A 19,890-nucleotide genomic window follows, 5' to 3' on the forward strand; every position below is an offset into this window, starting at 1 on the left:
AAGTCGAGCTTTAATTAATGTTCTTAAAAGATAGATCCTGTGGTTTTTACAGGTTTCCAGCCAAGAAGGAAACAATGTGGAAGTAACATTTAAAATATGCTGTTCCATTAAGCGTGACAGATATTTTTATGACAAATTCCTTCATACAAAACAGAATATTTTTGAAGTTGATGCAGTGTAATACTCTGTAACAACCCAGAAGGTGATACGAGGTACCCTCCATGAACAAAGTCATCAGGTGAATTTGCGGGCTCATAAGTTCTGTAATGTAGAAGTGTTTGATTTTGAATCGACGCTGTTCGAGTGGTAGTAAGAGTTGTTTTACACATTTCACACTGAAACTTCTTCAGACATTTCATTGCTGAGTATCCGGAAAAATAATGTATTGCATTATCCTCAAGCGTAGTTCGGCTTGCAGGTCTAGGTGTCCTCAAATCATTTGTAGGAAGACAATCTGAAATGAAAAACCTATTTTTATTTCTTATTAAAGGTAGCTGATGAGTATTTATACAACTGTTACGTTTACCTGAAGATATGGTCGTATTGCATTGAGTTCTCATTGTCACTGTCATAGTTGAGGAACATGGTACTTCATCATTGTTTAATGTCACATCTCCTATCTCGGAAAATTCATGAGTCTCCCCTGTGAAAGAGAAATCACACTTCCACATAAGTGAGATAGTTATTTTGTTTTTTTTCCAAGAGATATTTAAACAAAAGTGAAAAAATTATATAATTTTAAAAAACCGATGCTATACTTAATTATACTTTGAGAAATATATAATAAAATTTTTAAGTTGTGAATTATTGCTGGCAACAGCATAATGATGGTAGTATGAAACCTCTGTAAATCTGGAGGGGAAAAAAACTTTGTGCTGAAATCTAAAATATAAATCGATCATCAATGACTTACACACTGACTCTGTAATGCTTGCATGGAGGTAAGAAGAGGAGTATGCATGCAGTGTCTTGGTGACGACAAAGAGTTGCAAGTAAAGTAAAGCTCATTAACTAAATAAGTTTTGTGTGTGTAGGTAAGGGAACACTGGAATTTTCGACAAAAGATTAAATTTATAGATTTATAGATTTTTCAATTAGCGCCTTAGGCACCTTATAAATCTAGTGTTGGTGTCAAGAACCATTCATATCAAACATTTCAGTGTAAGCCAAATGCGCAAATGCCTCCTTGGTATCTGGAGACGCAAAAGTATTTATTATTTTTTATTCATATAAGAATGTACAGTTAAATTCCATTACAACAATTTTATATACCTACTATCAGAACCGTCTTGCATTGTTGGGGGGAACGATGCTGACTTGAAAGCATAACACAGTCATTATTGATGATTTTATTTGATTTTAGCACTCAAAGAAATTATTTATCACACAAAAATAATATTCAAAGTAATAACCTTGACATACACCACGAAACTCCATGTTCATGTCATCATTCACTTCAGTTGTCAACGAAGTTATGTTTCCATCTTCTGGTAGAATTAAATTTTTGTCTTCATCAGGCTCGCAATTGGCTGAAGAAGGTGGCATCAACAGTCTGACGGACATGTTGGGCTGCAAATTTCTTCTAAATTGCTGGGCAGATGGATTTCAACCATGACCACATCTCTGGCGAATAACAGAAAATAGTTTTTCAAGTGTATCCTGTTGTAGCCGTGACGTCAAGAGGAAATCTATGCCCTCTTCTTTCAGATCTTCCCACAACAATAGAACACTAGTTATTGTTAATTGAAAGTTGTTAAATGTTGGAGGTGATTTTTTTTTCTTGTTTGCAATTTACCAGCCTGCAATCCACTTAAGCGACATGATTAAATTTTTTTTTTGGGCGCCGGATTAGACTCTGAAAGTGGTTTTCTTTGGGGATTTGGCTCAGTTGTTGATTTACTGTTTAAATTGTCGAACAAATTTTTCACATTCTCCGCTGTAGCTATTGTTTCATTAACATTTTTACATTCAGCCGTTACTGAATGTGCCATTAATGCTGTGTAAACCGAATGGCTGAACACCTGTGCAGCTAATTTTACACTTAATTTGTCGAAAGCATTAGGATGAATGTGCCTTTCACTCAACTTAGGAACTGCTCTCGCAGTTTGCGACAGCAAATCGCTGCATGCCAATTTTTCAATAGCCCTCCATGTTACAATTTCACCATCCACTATAAAATTATTTTTCATCAAATTATTTCTGACACATTTCAGAAGATGTGGTGTGTCGTAAATCACATATATTTTATGTTCTCCGAACATCATGTAGGGGCAATGTTTTGTGACTCCTGAACACTCTATAGTCTTTTGGTTGCATGTACCCTGGTCACTGCGAGACAGCCTTGCGCGGCGGTGTTATCAGCCAGACAGCGGCTCCATTACTAACCCCCTCCACTTCCTGACGCGCTCATCATATGACCGCCTGCTGGCAGTGTGATCTGCGCAGGTTCTTTTCCTTGTCCTACTCGCCACAGCGCGCGCCACTGCCTCGCACTTCCGCAAGCCCTGCCATCTCGTGGCTGTTAGGCCAACTACTTGAATACCGACCCAAAAACACGAAAGTATTTCTCCATATGGAAGCGACTTCTATCCATATACTGTAGGGCCGCGACGTCTTGGCGGGTCGACTCCCTAGAGCTCAGCGACCTTGTAATCGACACGTCCCGCCTTGCCTACTCCGCTGATAGCAACGGCCTGGAAGTCTTCATGCCGTTCCGAAAACATTGGCCGAGAACAATCTCACGTACGGTGCAACACAGCGCAGATCTTAATGATACAAAGATGCGATAATGCTTTACGGTAATTTATTATTTAAAGGTAGTGCACTATTTGCTCGACTGGGCAGCTTAGTTAAACATAGTTAAACATAGATATACAATACTTTAAAAGTTAAGAACTAAATTTGTAATTGTGGGTTGCTGTAGGAAACACAATTAATTAAGACTTGCAGCTAACTCCCTCGTTGATGCTTTCTTTTCCATTTAGTTTGGCTGAAACGTGAAGACGATCGACATGACACTTTCATGCACGTCAAGAACCTTACCACTTTTATGCACTCGGGTTGGTATTTTTTCCAGAATAGCAGTCTGAAAGAAAAAATTTAGTCATTTTGAGGGGGCCGAAAACCATATTTCTAGCAAACCATCCTCGGGTAGCAATATCGTCTAAACAAATATTCTAACAAGCGGTGCAGAATGTCTGGAAAATTGCCAAATGCAAAACAAACAAACCGCGGGTGAAAATACGGGGAATGCGTTGAAAAACTTATAATGTAAGTATTATTATTTAAAGTTATAATTATCTTTTATTGCCTGGTTTGTTTGTTTTTTATTTGGCGTCTCTCAGTTGTGTTTTCGGATGCGCGAAACTGATCTTTGGCTTATACCTGTGTATCGCGCAGCTCTTTCGGTTGCTTTTGCAAGAGGAACTAGCAGACATTTGTTGGAAGCTTCTTCATTACAACACTGGATTACACTACTTATAATTCCCCTTTCCCCACTATGTATTACTTTATTGTATCTTGAATGTCCTGCGTCGGGCTCCATTGCTAACTTCAGACTGAGAGCGTGGCGCCTGATGTTTTTGCTATGAATCGCATAGCGGCTGATGTGCGCGCGCAGCTGCTTCCCCTCTCGTTTACTCTTCCCCGCTTCCCCGCAAAACGACACGCCAAGACGTCGCGGCCCTACAGTACTTATTCAATGTGTAAGAAACAGACATTTAGGATAACAGTTCATTTACTTCGTTTTGATAAAAAATAATTTCATAAATGCTTTGGTTCATTTTGAATTTCACTATCTGTCTCACTCTCACACAGACTAATGGAAATTGAGCTTTGAATATTATTTATTGTATTATCTATCACAGTATAGAAATTATTTTAGATACCTATTTCATCTTTTGCAATATATATATATATATATATATATATATATATATATATATATATATATATATACAGTACACTCCCTATTTAACGCGGTTGTCGGGGGACATAACTTTTACCCGCGTTGTTGCATAACCGCGATGTTTCGATGTGACCAAGGTCAAAAGGCATAAAACACCGCCTGTGTTCTAATAGGTCGGCAAGCACGCACAGTATAGACGGCCCGCCTTTGTGCGGACTTTGCATCCGCAGTTTTCACTAAACGCGGGTGAAAAAATAAAAATAATAAATTTTAAAGATAATAATTAAATGTTGAATTTTTTATTTTTTATTTTTCCGCATGCCGCGCACAGTTTGTCGCACGGCCTATGAGCGCGCTACACGCCGCCATACACACGTGCGGGCGTGCGGCACACAAGCTGCTGCCAGTCTCGTGGTGTCAGCCACAGTATCTGCTTCGTCTGAGTGTCCGTAACAAAGTAAGTGCAGTGTGTGCGGTTACACACGATTCTGTGGTCAAAGTCTTCTAAATAGAAAGGCCATAGTAATACTTCAAACCGAATATGAATCGCAAAGTACCGAGTTTGATTGACAAAATAAAAAGTATACAGCAGATACGTGAAAAACGATTCTAGCATTCGTACAATATAAAATAAAGAATCGTCTATCGTGTAAAGTGGTTAAACTTTGTTATCCATGCTTACAGTAAATTATAAATGGTCACATGTGGGATACAAAAATTGCGCCAAAATAATTTTAGCGCAATCAGTGGCGCCGTATTAAAAAGTCTGTTAAACGTTGTCTTTACTTATTCCATCAAACGCTGTGTCGAGTTGCTGAGTGTGTGTGGCTCGGATCGGCAAGTGTTATATTCCCCAGCCTCTGGTTAAAGGTCGGGAGGCCGCTACACATAAACATTTCCGGGGCTTGTTTACTACCTCACGGCAAAAGTGGTACAGTATGGTTCACGTGAGTATTGGACCACTGGGAATTCCTCGGCAAAGATTAAAAATACGCTAGCTGATTTACTTTACTATTTAATGTTAAAACATTATACCAAAGTAAAAAGATGAACGTGTATAATACAACGAATAATATTACGTCTGTAGGTTCAAGTTGTAACAAAACATTTATATGTCTCCGCTTGTCAACACACGCGACCACGAGAAGTGTGCAGACGGAAATGAGTGAACTACTCAAGGTCACCAGACTTCCCCCCTCTCAACACTGGCGCTTATATTGCACTCCTCCCGTCTACCCGAGTGTCTTGGTCGCATATTCTCGGCTCGCCTCTCCCCTCCCAGCGCTTGCCGTCAACCAAACCTATCCAAAATCAATCCCCAGCCGAGTCACGCTGGATAATGTCGCTGGACGGTGGGCTTTATCGGGTCCCCTGTCCGATGCTTTATTTGTGGGTTAAAAAAATGTTAAGAACTAGTGTTTCAGAAAATAACACTGGGCTGGATTGGACCATAATTTGAAAACACTACAAGATAGAGGAATAATGTACGGAGATATCTTATTTAGAATTTCACTGCGGACATTTTCTACGCCTAGGCTTTTTTCTGCCCGATGCTTAGTTTGTTATTTACAACGCAAAATTATCCTAATCGGCTATCAACCATTTATTCCATTATTATTACAGTAGAACCTCGTTAATTCGTGACGCGCTAATTCGGGAATCGGATAATCCGGGACGATTTAAAAGTGCAGAAAAAAAAAGAGAAGTAAAAATTGTCAGCGCTTAAAATTCACGTCACGCGGGCCGGCGGCCGGCAAACACTGCAAGCCTTCGCATGGGCCGCCAAACTCTGCAACGCTGTTTGTACCGACCCTTTGTGTCGTCCCCCTTTCAGCTGTCACATTTGTCACTCTTTAAACTTGAGGGGGATGTCCTGACTTCTGCTTCCCGTCTCCCTTTGTTTGTTTCCACCCGCCAACGCACGGCAGGCGCCTGGCGAGTGACGTGTCTGGCTGGCATTCGGCTGGACGAAGTGTTGTGAAGGGGGGGGGGGGGGGGGGGCTACCCAAAATTTATGTGTGCAAGTTCAGCACGATCTTATCTTTCTCTCTTCGGCTGTTGTAAATGACCGTGAACTAATGGCTAGGCAGTGCCGTATTTTTTTAAGCCGAGACTAATTCGAAGACGGCCCTTACCGTGAACGGATTATCCGGGTTTATTACTTTTTTTTTTTACAGGATTTTAATTATCCGGGCATCGGCGTGTCCCAATTAACACGAATAATGGAGAGTTTACTATTTTTTATCCATCTGCTGCCAAGGCGCAGTAAGCCTCGGTGGATGTTACGTCACATGACCTTGGCCTTAACCCAGCTGCACGCCGGTGTCCGAGAAGCTTGACAAGACCTTCCGGGCTTTTAATCGCTAGTCCGTGAAATTCGGTAATCCGTGATTATCTCGGTCCCGACCATCACGAATTAACGAGGTTCTACTGTGTTATTATTATTATTATTATTCATGTCTGATTGGGGGACATGGTTTGACCCGCGATATACCCGATTCCGCGATCTATCGGGGCGCGGTATACCGGGAGTTTACTGTATATATATATAAAATCATTCTTTTAAAATAATTGCTAAGTACTTTTTTTACATTATGAATAGTCAAAATCACCTGATTAAAATATTTTTCAGTGTAGGTTGTGCGAATTAATATTTTTTTCCCAAAAGCATTTTATGTTTAATTTTATTTTGAATTATTATCAATAGTAGGGCTAATCAAGATTAAATAGCCAAAATTATGACAATGCAATTTTGATATAGAATTGTGCAGTAACAGTGTCCAATAATTTGGTGCAGAGTGGAGATTTGAAAACCTGAAAAACAAAAACCAAAAAAACAAAAAAACATAAAAATTTGCTTCAACATTGACGTGGACCAGGGCTACGCCCTCCCTAAGCCCGATGTGCCTCATGCCGCTGCCCACCCCCTCTCCTCCCACCGACACCCTCTATTTCATACCTCCTGCCAACAAGTGTGTGTGTGTTCGGTCGCCCTGCGCGAAACCTTTCAGCGCCCACCTTAACTGGAGCAGTGGAGACTGCATGTTTTTTAAATAATGTAGTACTACTTAAATATCTTTAATATGTAACCTTTAATCTAAATTAGCTTGTAATTTTTAAAAGGTTTTAATAGTTATGGTTAACTGTCTGTCATATCAATTTACTAACGGTAAGTTCAGCACTTCTTGCAGCCATGACACCCGGGGCCCGGGGCAGTCTCTTCCGTTCACCGTGCGGGGTAGGACGCATCTCAGCACCTCATCGACTTCAACTTTTGCTCGTAACCGATCCGTTAACATCCGCTGTCGTAACTATTTTTTAAACCTTTTTTAATCAACCTTTGAGGCCTACCCCGGCGGCAGACTGTATAACTTAATTAATTAAAGCTCCCTAGTGTTTTGGATTAATCGGCGGACTTGTATACTTTCTGGGCCGGGCCACGCTGTGTCCTGGTCAGCATGAAAGCTGTTCTATGTGCTGTTTTCTGTGTGCGTCGTCAGTGTACGTGTCGGCGCCAATAAAGCTCAATATTCACCCGACTCGTTGCACTTAATTCCCAACCACGAGTTTCCCAGCACAGAGACGGAGGTGTGACCCCACGAGCAGTAACATAGCGTGCCCGCCGCTGAGAGCGGGCTGGTGAGTGCTAGCGGGGGGAAGTCGAGCCTAGCTCCACACGGGTCACGTCACGGCCCTGGGACAGAGTCGGTAGCCACGTGGTGGCGCCCAAGGTCTACACGTACGCAGATCCAAAACCCCCCTCACGACAATACAATAACTAGGACCTTCTGTTCTTCTTTTTATTCGGGACAGACATTTATTAGCCTATCAACTGTTCACAGCTTGATATTGTTACATTCTGTATACTTGCTTTAGTCTCAACTTTTTTTAATTCCATCAACTACTGAAAACATTTTACGTTTTTGCGACCTAGCAAGGGGAAAATGTCCCAACCGGAGACCCAACCATATGCCTTTTCTTAGGGGGATATAGCACTATTTACAAAGGAAATCCTTGCACTGCAAACATTTTGGTTATATCACTAAGGGTGAGAGAGAGAGAGAGAGAGAGAGTGAGATTGAGTATTTGTAACCAATTTTAAAACTAATTTTTTTTTGGGTGTTTTATTTTTATAGATTGAACAGAAGAAAACAAATATTTGCACAACAGCCTGCTTGAAAAGATGCTTAGTTATAAATGTACTTTAAGAGTTCGTCTTGATTTTACATAATATATTTTTGGTTTTGCAATTTTTTTTTTTTTTTATGTACATATTGTTGCAGTTTGTTAGCTTGCTAAATGTTTCCTACATTGTGTGTGGTATACAAGATGTGGTGATTAAATACCAACTCAAGCATTCAACATTGTATCTATGGATTTTTCTAAAGTAGCAAAATATTAAATAACCTTCGATTTCGTCTTCTGTGAAGACTCAGATCTTCATCTTCGACTTTGATTCGAATTGTAAAAAAGTTCTTTGCACACCCCTTTAATTTTTTTATAAAAATTAACTGAAAATGCTACACAAAGGTGTTACATTACAGTCCATTCCAAGGTAAGATTCCAGTATGGGTGTACTTGATTGTGCTGAACTGGAAAACCTTACCTCTAGGTAGTTTTATAATCTTATTTCTGGTGAAAGCTGAACAAGGAGTGGCATGATGATTTGCCAGTTTTTATATTATGCTTTAAACTCTTACAGTGTCTTTCTATACCTAAAAAAATCTTTAATCTGCTTTTTTTTTTATAATGGATGTGTTTAACTCTGCTATACACCTGGTGTGCACGTCTGTTTGTAGATATCACGTTACAACCAGCTGCTAGTGCAGGTTTCTACTTCTATTGAAGAGCTGCAACGTGCCATCTTGGGTCTCGTGGTTATGTCGTCAGATCTGGACGCTGTCTTTAAAAGTATCTTTGAGGGGCAAGTTCCCGTCAACTGGACCACAGGTAATTGGCAATATCCTGCCACTGCTCTTTGAAGTAACTAAATCAAGATAACATTTGTGTCGTCTTTCATTCACATAATTAATATTTATATTAATTACTTTGTGTTATTTTAAGATTTTATTCACCAAACTAAAATTACCACAAATATCACCCTTGAATAACATTATGAATGTTAACAGTTTAATTTGTGTCCAGTATTTTCTCCTCACTCCAAAAAATACAGGTTTTGTATTCCTTCCTACTTCCTCATTTGCCATTCATTAGGATAGGGTTATCCCAAGTTACCAACCAGTATTAATAATGAGGCAAATATTAAACTAGGAATTTTAGTATTACTTTTTAGTAATTAGAGCTTCAAAGTTTTATGCATTACTTATCAACTTACATTATAGTATTGTTTGTTTCCTTTTTCTGTGTGACATTATCAGTAAGTTAATCTCCAAAAAATATGCCCAAACAAAAATGGCTATTTAAAAGGAAAGCACTGAATTCCTGGCTTAGTAGTATAAGTTATATATACTTACTAAGAAAAATACATTTCTTTACTACAAATATTTTTTGAGCATAATTTATAGACACACATGATGTTGTTTGATTTTTATATATATATATAAACTCACAAGAATAATTTCTGTCTTTTTAATTAACAATATTTTTATTATTATATAAATCTTAGAAATAAAAATATCAAATATATTCTAGAATCTACCAATTATAATGGTTTCAATAGAAAAAAGAAATTCAAATCTATTTTTTTTTTAATCAATACTGGTCAGTTAACAAAATTATTATTTTCTTCTGTGTTTTCTTTTCTTTTTTTTTCATTTTTACATAATTTTTATTTTAAATAAATTTTGAAAATAAATAAATTTAATGGATTTTATAATTGGCCAATCACATTGGTTCCAATGGAAAAATATAAATTAAAATATAAATTTTCGGGGATATTAAAATGCTTAAATTGTAATAATCATATTTTTTAATATAAGTACCAAAACTTGATTCATTGGTACCTTCAGTTAGTATATTTAAACTGTTAGTCATAATTTCTGACTGATGCCTTTTCAATTTATCTGATATTTGTTTTTAATAAGTGTTTCATTTAAATATAAACAGTGCAATTATTTATTGTAATTAATTTAAATAAAGTTAAGTAAAAACTCTACTTTTCAAATTAGAGAATACAACTTTTACAAACTTGACAGTGATTCTGTTTAGTAGTTACAAATGTAATTTAAAAAAAAAATCATGTACACCAATCCCTTACTTAGCACGTCTTCATATTGCGCAAATACATTTAACGCTATTTTAATTTTACTGCCCCAGTCTTGAATAGCACGTCTGTAAATTACAGTTAGCATGAAATCTCCACAGGCAAAAAAAAAGTCGGGCATGACGCCACAAAGTCCGTTTTAACATCTGTAAACAACAGATGTGCCAGAGTTGCGCGTCTGACTACGCTATCGGCCGTGGTATGAACATCAGCTATGGCAAGTTAGGTTGCAGCTATGGAGTGTTAAGGACCAAATATTTTTAGGTCTGTGCGTATGCCGCCGTGCCGTACCGTTGTCCCCTGGCCACAGACCGGGCCGTGAACTCAGTCTAGCCAGTGGCAGGGAACTCAAACAAAAGCAACAACTGCACATTCATCTGCTGGTAACTGTACGTGCGTAATGCACCGTGAACAAGTATTTGAGACAAAACTAGAAGTATTACGGCATGCAGATTGTCATGAAGGCCTCACTTATGTTGGTCGCACTTTAGTTTTAAGCAAGTCGACTGTGCGCACAATCGTACGAAGTAAGGACTCTATCAAAAGTTTATATAAGTCTGATGCTGTTGGTTGTACTAGCAGGAATATATTTGACATTAAATGCCGGAACAGAAATTAACAGATGATTCACATGGAAAAGGTTGTTAAATGAATGTTGCGATGAAATAAATAATCATTGACTCGACAGGATTGGTGTGAACCAGGTGGTGATATGCTAATAGGCACTTTAATTTTTGTTTTTAAATTAAAATGTACTATCCGGACAGTAATATCGGTTTCACTGTTGGTAAAGGATTGTTTGGAAAGGTACGCGACGTGAGTTGAAGGTCACGCCCGGGCGGGCAAGTCAGCCAGCCGACTGACGGCTAATTGCGACAGTGTAACTTCCACGCTGTGAATGGGGAAATGTGGCCTCTGAACACACTTGTTCAGCTCAGAATAATCACCACAAATACGGACAGTATCTCCTTTAGGAATAACCACTATAGGTGCAACCCATTCTGTGGGCTCCGTGACAAGCTCTATGATATCCAACTTTAGCAGGCGATCTAACTCTGCCTTGAGTTTACGCAATAGAGGTATGGCCACAACTCTAGGAGTTGGTTGAAAAAAGGGAGTGTAATTATCCTTCAGGACTATTTTAATATCCCCTGTGAATCTCCCCAACTGTTGAAAAAGACCTGGAAACTCTTTTTGCGGATCTATCTGTGACTTTGAGGGAGATGTTATGTTAACAATGTGATTATCGCTCCCTTTCACTGGACACTTGGTCTCGAGTTGTTGCGTGGATGCATAATGAATACTGTTTGTGACCAAGCCTGGAATAAGTACCTGTTTTTCTTGAAAACCCACAATCTGCAACTTTATGAGCCCTGCTCGACCCAGGAGAGGAGTTTGAAGATTAGACAAAACAAATACTTTGCTGTTGTGTTTAATTCCCCTGTGCCTAATTGTAGTTGTAAGAAGCCCAAAACCCCCAAATCCTTACCATCCGGTCCCTTCAGTCTGTCTTTACAGGGGATCACAAAGTCTCTGTACGAAACCGGTACCATATTGGCAGGAATGCACGTAACATCTGCACCCGTATCTATAAGGAAATTAAATTTCCGCTCAAAGTTTACAATCTTAATGTTCACTTTCCTTGGGCTATGCTCTTGTTTAACAGCTACTGAATTGCAGGTGTCCCCCTATGAAATGATCCTGACTGCAAAGACTAACACTGTTACAGTCTGACTCACCTTGATTATCCTGTACACTAAATATCTTGGAAGCACTTGAAGCCTTACACACCACTGCCCAATGCCCCTGTTTGTCACAGCGAAAGCACTTAGCACTTCGTGCAGGGCACCGGGAACGATCATGCTGCCCCTTACCACAAAACCAGCAGAGTGCTTCCTTGCGTGGAACCGATGTGTTTGTGGACTTGGTGGAACCGGAAAACTTTCCCAAGGCCGCCGGCTGCTGTATTGTAGCACTGGCCACCTTATCCCTGCTGCGAGATGGACCCCACTGAGTTCTGTTGAGTTCCAAACACTCTGAACCACCTTGTTGCAGAAGTCGTGATTGTTGGCTTTGCATCTCCGCTTGTCTGGCTATCAGCACCGCTTCCTCCAACGACAGAGAAGGTCTCAACTGTAATTGTTCAATAATTTTTCGATCTTTCATCCCTGCTACAATTCTGTCCTGAATAAGTTCATTTTTTAACGCACCATATTCACACGAGTCCGCCAAAGTATGCTGTGAGGTTATGAATGCATCCACTGTTTCAGACCCTTGCACACGGGAATTAAACTTGAATCTTTCAAAGATTATATTCTTGCATGGCTGAAAATGATTCTCAAATGCATTTAAAGCCTCTTCGTATCTGGTAGGCTCAGGCGAAAAATGATTCCACAATTCTTCTGCTTTCTCGCCTAAGACATACAGAAGAATATCAATCTTCTCCCTACCTGTCCTCTCAATGAAACCAGACGGACATGTACCTAGAAAATCGTTGTTTCCACTGCTTCCACAATAATGGCGATGTTAAGTCAAAAGCTGCTGGAGGTTTGAGATTACTGATACCCTTATATGAGTCCCGTGGCCGATCGTGCGGATCTGTCATCCTGGCCAACAAGTATACTTTTTTTTTGCTGCACTACAATTTATAATTCTACACTGTTAGAGATCCCACTTCTGACACCATGTTGTGTTACTAAAGACATCTCTTTATTGTGCTTCCTAGCTTGCCACCATTACAAGATAACTCCCTCCGCAGGGCATGCAACCCCTGCACTCCATAAGTCTCTTACAAAACAGTTTTTTCTTATAACCTGACTGCAAGTGGCCCTTAGTGTCATATTATATTGAAAATTTATTACTTCCATCACCCATTAAAGATTAATGCATGAGTTTTATCATTATGCTCACCTAAGTTTATCTTTGATGGAATTTTACTATAAAATTGAAGAATATTTTATGAAGATAAAAATTCATTTCAATAGATAGCATTCTTATAAATAAAGTCATACTTCAAAATAGCAAATAGAGACCTCATGTGTGCAGGAATGTATTTTGAGCATGCCTCATGCGTTATCTGCAACTTGAGTGTAGCCTTATGTGTGGGAATAGATATAAGTGAAGTGAAATAAACCAGTAAGAGACTACTGACAGTCACGACATCTATACTTATTATGGTTATTACCAAGGGAAAGAGAGGGGTGATTATAACAAATAAGTCATTTTGTGGTAATGTTACACAAGGATCTGCCAGGGTATAGTAGCATGAGAAGTGTTAGCGTTGTCGTTCTAAACTACCACAACTACAATTTTTAAATTATGTTTTTAATACAATATTCGTTCAACAATTTGGAGCATAAAAATCTAGGGTAACTACAACTAAAATAAGGGTTGGCTGATTTAAACCACTTTTTAAGCCATGGTTTCAATCAAGTTGTTTTTATAAAAAAAAACTAAATGGTCTTTTTAAAAAAGTGTTTTTAAATAGACTACCTTAATAAATTTTAATGAAAAATCTAATTCCACTCTAATAACAATATTAATATTTCTTGTGATCTACAGGAACAAATAGTTATATACTAATCAAAATCTTATCATTTAAATTAATTAGTAAATTGTATTCAAAAGTGAAGAAATGAGGAAGTAAAGTGTTTTTTTTTTTTTTTTTTTTTTTTTTTTTTTTTTTTTTTTTTTTTTTTTTTTTGGGAAATCCCTGACTACTGTAAATACCCTTTCTGTAGTTAAGTCCCAGTCAGATGTGCAGATTTGCTGGACTTCAGTTCTTTGATGTTATAAATTTTCTGGTTCAACATGAGTGGTAGAAGCTGGATGTTGTATGGTTTTCATTTGAACATAGTAAAAAGCAAAATAACTAATGTAATGAAAAAAACTGTTTTTTTTTTAAAACACCTTCTTTTTTTCCAACACTGACTCAAATACAGTACTATAGTAAAACTAAGTTCATCAATTTTTGTGCTAAATCTTCCCTTTTTTATGCAATTTAAAACACCCAAAGCCCCTTAAAAATCAGATCACAATTGGCTCAATCCATGCCGAATTACGGAATATGCCAAACTAAATTATGCTTGATTAGAGAGCACCAACAGTATTATAAATAAATTGGTCACTCTGGTTTCAAAGGAGTTGTTTTGAAAATGTCATGAGCTGATGTCTGATAATCTCTGCTTAGGTTCTTTTAAATGCCATGGTTACAATAAAATGGACTGGGACTTGTACTCCAAATGCAGAAACGAGCGAAGCATTGGAGGAGTCATATTGTACAAGACCAGGCTGTTGTTGCTTTCCAACTGTGAACTGCTCGAGCTCATTCGCTGTGTCCTAACTCCTGCCTGATTTTAACTCCTAGGGGAAAAACTACAATAAATCAGCAAAGCGGAGTAAAGGGTTACTCTTATAAATTAATTATCCCATATAGAAGTTCAAAAAAAAAATCTTATATGCTTCACAAAACAATCAGGCGCCAATGTGAGCAGGGCCGCTGAGAGAATTTGTGGGCCCCTGGGCAGCTGGGGTAGTAGGCCCCCTTCCTTTTTTTTGCATACCACTACTACATACTACGTATACCATAAATTTATATGGTATAGTAAAATTGCATCCTTCATTTGAACATACATAACGATTTCCTAGTTACGCAAAAAAAAAAAAAAAAAGAGAGTGTTTGCATGTATTATCTCAGTGCACTTTTACATTGTTAATCCCATCAAAATACAAATAATAATTAATTTTGATGTATATATTGCTAAAAAAAAAAAAAAAAAAAAAAAAAAATCTTAAATGGTAATCAGAAATTGCATTATTATGAGTGTTTAAAATACATAAATATAATAATTTATTCTGAATATAAATATTACTAAAATAATTTAAAGTAATAATAAATTTTATTACTTCGAAAACATCAAACACATTGAACCACGTTCATTACATTAAAAAATTTGTAATACATATTAATAATTTATACAAATTAATTTAATACCCTTAGTTCGATGCAAAATCATAAATGGCATGTATTTTAAATAACAATGATATATATTTTACATCCTACTAAAACACAACAATTCAAATGTCATATACTATATAAAAATGTCTAAATTTAATAACACTTCAAAATGTTTTAGAACAGAACAGTCATTACTTCATATCGAATCACTACATTCAGAATAATCATACACTGTAGTATATTATTTAAAATTTCAAACATATAATGCATTTAAAAGGATTATGCTACTCAATAATATTGATTTACAAACAATTAAATAGTTCAGAAGTAATCACAATAAATCTGTTTTCCGTGCCTTTTTCAAAGCAAAATCGTTAATTACATCGTCGTAGTTCAATGACCGAGCGAGATCAGGCTCTAAGGCAAGCAAGGTGAGCCCACTAATCCTTTCCTGAGATATGGTTGATCGATGTACATTTTTTATTTCCTTCATTTTGCTGAAGGGCCTTTCGGCTTCGGCAACTGTCACGGGAATTGTGTAGAACACTCGAACAGTGATACACACATTTGGAAATAAACTATCCAATTTTAATCTCCGTAGTGTGTTTAAAAGCTGGATTGTTTTCAACTGGTTTGGACCAATATTTGAAACATGAATTTATTTCAGATGTTTCATTTCATGAGATATCTCGATATTTATGTCCTCGGAATATTTTTCACACAGCTTCAAACACATATGTTCAATGTCATGGTCATCCATATCCAGGTAGTGCCACAAACATTTAAACATACAGCTAACTTCTATGGCGACAGTGAATCGTACAGGCAGTCCACTAACAACTGAGTCAATAAGTTTGTAAAAAACATTCACTCTGAATTCCTGTTCTTCAAGTGTCTCGTTCTCATTCATCAGAGACATTGATTCATCTTCTTTGATTTCATCATGGAAACATTTTCTTTTCTTCATTCTTCTCTCCTTAAAATCAGTATCGGTCGGAAGATCAGCAGCCATAGCCTCGGCTACTAACCTTGCTTTGATTAGAAGACCCTACCATTGATCACGAAGCTCCTTTAGTTCTTCCATCAGATTGTTAATATTTGCGACTTCTACATCGAGAGTCGCATCTCGGGATTGTAAAACTTTGTTTCTGAAGTCAATTGCTACGAGTATTTCCAACCAAACTGTAGCCATTAAAATACATTTGAAGGACTTAGATATTGTGAAATTCCCATAATTTGCATTTTTACATTCAGCTGATTGATTCATTTCTTCGCATTTATTTAGTGCAAACTTGATAAGGGGCAAATGATTAGCAAATTGTTTGACACTATCTACTCGAGCAGACCATCTTGTTCTAGGAAGGCTATGCAAGGAACAACCAATTTCTTTCTGCAATACCTCCCATCGCTGTGGGCTACGAGAAAAGAAATTATAAACTTTTTGGACCATTCCGAAAAAACGTGATAACATCTTGACAACACTCAGTAGCATTCAAGCCACACAAATATAGCAAGCTTATTCAGTTCACAAATGATAGCTTGTGCACCATTGTATATGCCAGACATGTTGGCGCCGTTGTCATAGCCTTGTCCGCCGCAGTCGGCCAAAGGAATTTTATGTTTTTCCAGTTCACCAATGATCAAATTTGCAATGTCTCATCCTGTTTTTTATTGCACGACACAAAACTCAAAAATCTCTCCACTATCATAAATGATGAATCACAATCTAACACATATCTTAAAACGAAAGTTGTCTGCTTAGTATGTGCTGCATCTGGTGTCGCATCTACTAGCAACGCAAAATATTTCGATTTTTCTCTCTCTGCAAGTATTGCTTGAAGAACCCTGGCACTACACGCCTCAATAAATTCATTTTGTGAGTCAGGAGAAAGATAGTGAGCTTGTAGCCTTTTCCCGTCTCTTTGAGCATTCTGTACTTTGGTAATGTACTCTCTTAGCAGTGGGTCGTACTGAGCTAATAACTCAATAACTCCTAAAAAGTTTCCATTATTGAAATCTCCAATTTTGCTAGAAGTTCCCCTAAATGCAAGGCCTCTCTCACCAAGAAACAGAACTACGGACAATACCCTGTGAAATAGATCCTTCCAATATTTTACTTTCAAACCAATTTCAGTATTCAATTGAGCAAATATGTCAGTTCCTTTTTTGAGTCGGCTTTCAAGTTCTCTCCATTTAATATAGCATTGCTTATGGCGAGCACTCACTTTATGAGATGGCAATTTATCATACAGCTTGCGCCATGAATACTCTTGTTTCCACCCTTCGTCACTACGAAAAACGGATTTCCGAGATTTGGGGACATCAGAGCTGCAACTAAATAATTTACAAGGAAAACAAAACAGTGACTTGTTTGTTTCACTCCACACAAGCCAATCTCAGAAAACTTTTTCCCCATTCTTATGTTTAGAAAATAAAACTGTTCTGGGAAATGCTCGTTTCCCATCATTTGGAAGGTCGTCAGGCATTTTACGAACAATATTTTCAACACTCTTTAATTTCCCAAGGTCTGGAGACACTTGCCAATCTGATTGTTGTTGGCAATGGCTCAGATAACACAATATTTTTTTCACATTCTGAAGGTAAATCAACTGTACATATTACTGCTTTCAAAACATTACTCTCAGGAAAAACAATATTTTCACATTTTGAAGGAGACAAATCAACTTCACTGCCTACTTCTTCGGAAACCATTCTTTCAGGAACAACAAACTCAACAAACTCCTCTTTTTCACCACAATCTGGAGTTTTCAGCTGTGACTGTGGATTCACTTTAACACCAACATCAAACAAGGTTCTACTGCCTCTTTTACTAACCTCTGATTTCTTCCCTCGTTCCTTGCGCTTCTGAGCCCCCGATTTATGCTTATAATGTTCCATAGTGGAACCTCGCAGCCACAACTACAATCATTCACAATTGCAGAAGGTCTTTCGTAGCAGCCGGCCAATGATGAAATCATAAGTAAAAGTTATATTCCCACACCTTCCAATAATGTTTTAATGACACTTTAAATGCATTGAACATTTTTTTTCCGATTTATTTATAAACATTAAACTTCTCCACTAAAACATTCACACATTTTAAACTATGCACTCTCAATGGTTTCCCGCTATATGTTCTGCGTCTAAACTGCGGTACTGTACTGCGGTACTGTACTGCTTGAAGAACTTTGGAAAATTCGGAATTCGGAGTGATAAAGGTAAGGGCGAGGGGAGAGAAAGAGAAGCGACGTCACAGAGTCCTGCTAGCAAATGTTGCTCCCTCCCCACACCCCCCCCCCCCCTCCAAAACCCATCAACGTCAACATTCTACCACCCTCGATGACACCCCCTCCAGCCAGGGCCCATCACCACATTCTTTACTTCAGAAGGGCGAGTCTAAATGGCATTGACCCCAAGTGGAGGGGTGTACAGGACCAAGCAAACCTGGCGTTCCCATTTCTGCTACTACGCAAGTATTTTGGTGTGAACTGAATGTTACAAGTACTACTCGGTTAGGTTATTGGTTATTGACTGTGTGTTTATATATATGTGTGTGTGTGTGTATATGTATATATATATATATATATATATATATATATATATATATATATATAGAGAGAGAGAGAGAGAGAGAGAGAGAGAGAGAGAGAGTACAAGATGTTTTAATAGCAGGGGAAAAATGTTTTTCCAGTCATTTTTTTCCACTTCCCAGCCAGGCGCCCGGGCCCCTAAGGCTACCAGGCCCCTGGGCATTTGCCCCTTTTGCCCCCTCCCCCTCCCCCCATCCTCTTGGTGGCCCTGAATGTGAGATTACAATATATTTACCTGTTATTCTAATATGTATCTCAGATAGAGATGGAAAATAAATGGCTACTGACTCGAGAATTATGATAAAACTCTGTATTCTGTTAAATGGACTTACATGGATGTAACACCAACAATTACATTGATTATATATATAAAATAAAAAAAATTAAAATAAAAACAGATTTTTTACCATTATCTCAATGACTAATGATTTTAGACATTAACATTACCATTCCAATTTCAACTCAGCATTTAAACATTTCCTACCAGGTAAACTATTGAGTCACATACAAAAACAATCATGTAATTGGGATTTACTATTAATAGAAAAATTATTAAGTGAAAATAAAAACAGCCAAGCTCAATGCAGTATAGCAGCGAACTCTTATCTATAACAAGGTACTCTCATAGTCATAGGTGTGTAGATTAATACAGAATCAATTTGTATTAAGATCACATAGAACAAATGAAGGTAGGAAATATGTTATATCTGCAATAATATTGAAAATAGTTAGGATCAGTTATAATTAGAATGCTAATACCAATTGAGCAATTTTAACAACACTTTTACACAATTCCTTTACCATAATTTTACATACCATTTGGAGCTGGAAACATGCTTTCATCAAGCAACATAAAAGGATATTATTGTAGCGTTTTCAAATCTACACCAATCAATTGCCGTTGGACATATCTATGATGCTAGTAAATCATTATTCTCGGGTAGGAGTTGCAAACTGTCTAAGAAGCGATGATTTGTCGAAGTTAATATTTGCTGCAGAGTTTCACATTAACGTGTAATCTGTAGCTGTAGATAATACTTGCAAAGCAGATATTCTATTCAGTATTGTGACTTTTTACTTCAATACCACCTGTTAAGTGTTTATTGCAATTTGTTGTATAGTGAAGCTGTGGGAGCATTGTGCATACCTGAGTATTAAATAGGTACCTTTTTTTAACCTATAGAAATATAAACGTGTTGTACATAGTTTGCAT

General features: G+C 37.6%; 1 protein-coding gene across 2 annotated transcripts in view; it reads left to right on the forward strand.

Moving 5' to 3' along the window:
- Nucleotides 1–19,890, forward strand: part of LOC134531211 (dynein axonemal heavy chain 2) — an 864,487-nt gene that overhangs the window by 825,176 nt on the left and 19,421 nt on the right. For both annotated transcript variants that reach the window (XM_063366870.1, XM_063366871.1), the window contains one exon: nucleotides 8,707–8,857. In XM_063366870.1, coding sequence (XP_063222940.1) covers nucleotides 8,707–8,857 — 151 coding nt within the window. The remainder of the gene's footprint in view (nucleotides 1–8,706; nucleotides 8,858–19,890) is intronic.

The sequence above is a fragment of the Bacillus rossius genome, chromosome 3, assembly GCF_032445375.1.
Source record: "Bacillus rossius redtenbacheri isolate Brsri chromosome 3, Brsri_v3, whole genome shotgun sequence".
Classification (NCBI taxonomy): Eukaryota; Metazoa; Arthropoda; class Insecta; order Phasmatodea; family Bacillidae; genus Bacillus; species Bacillus rossius.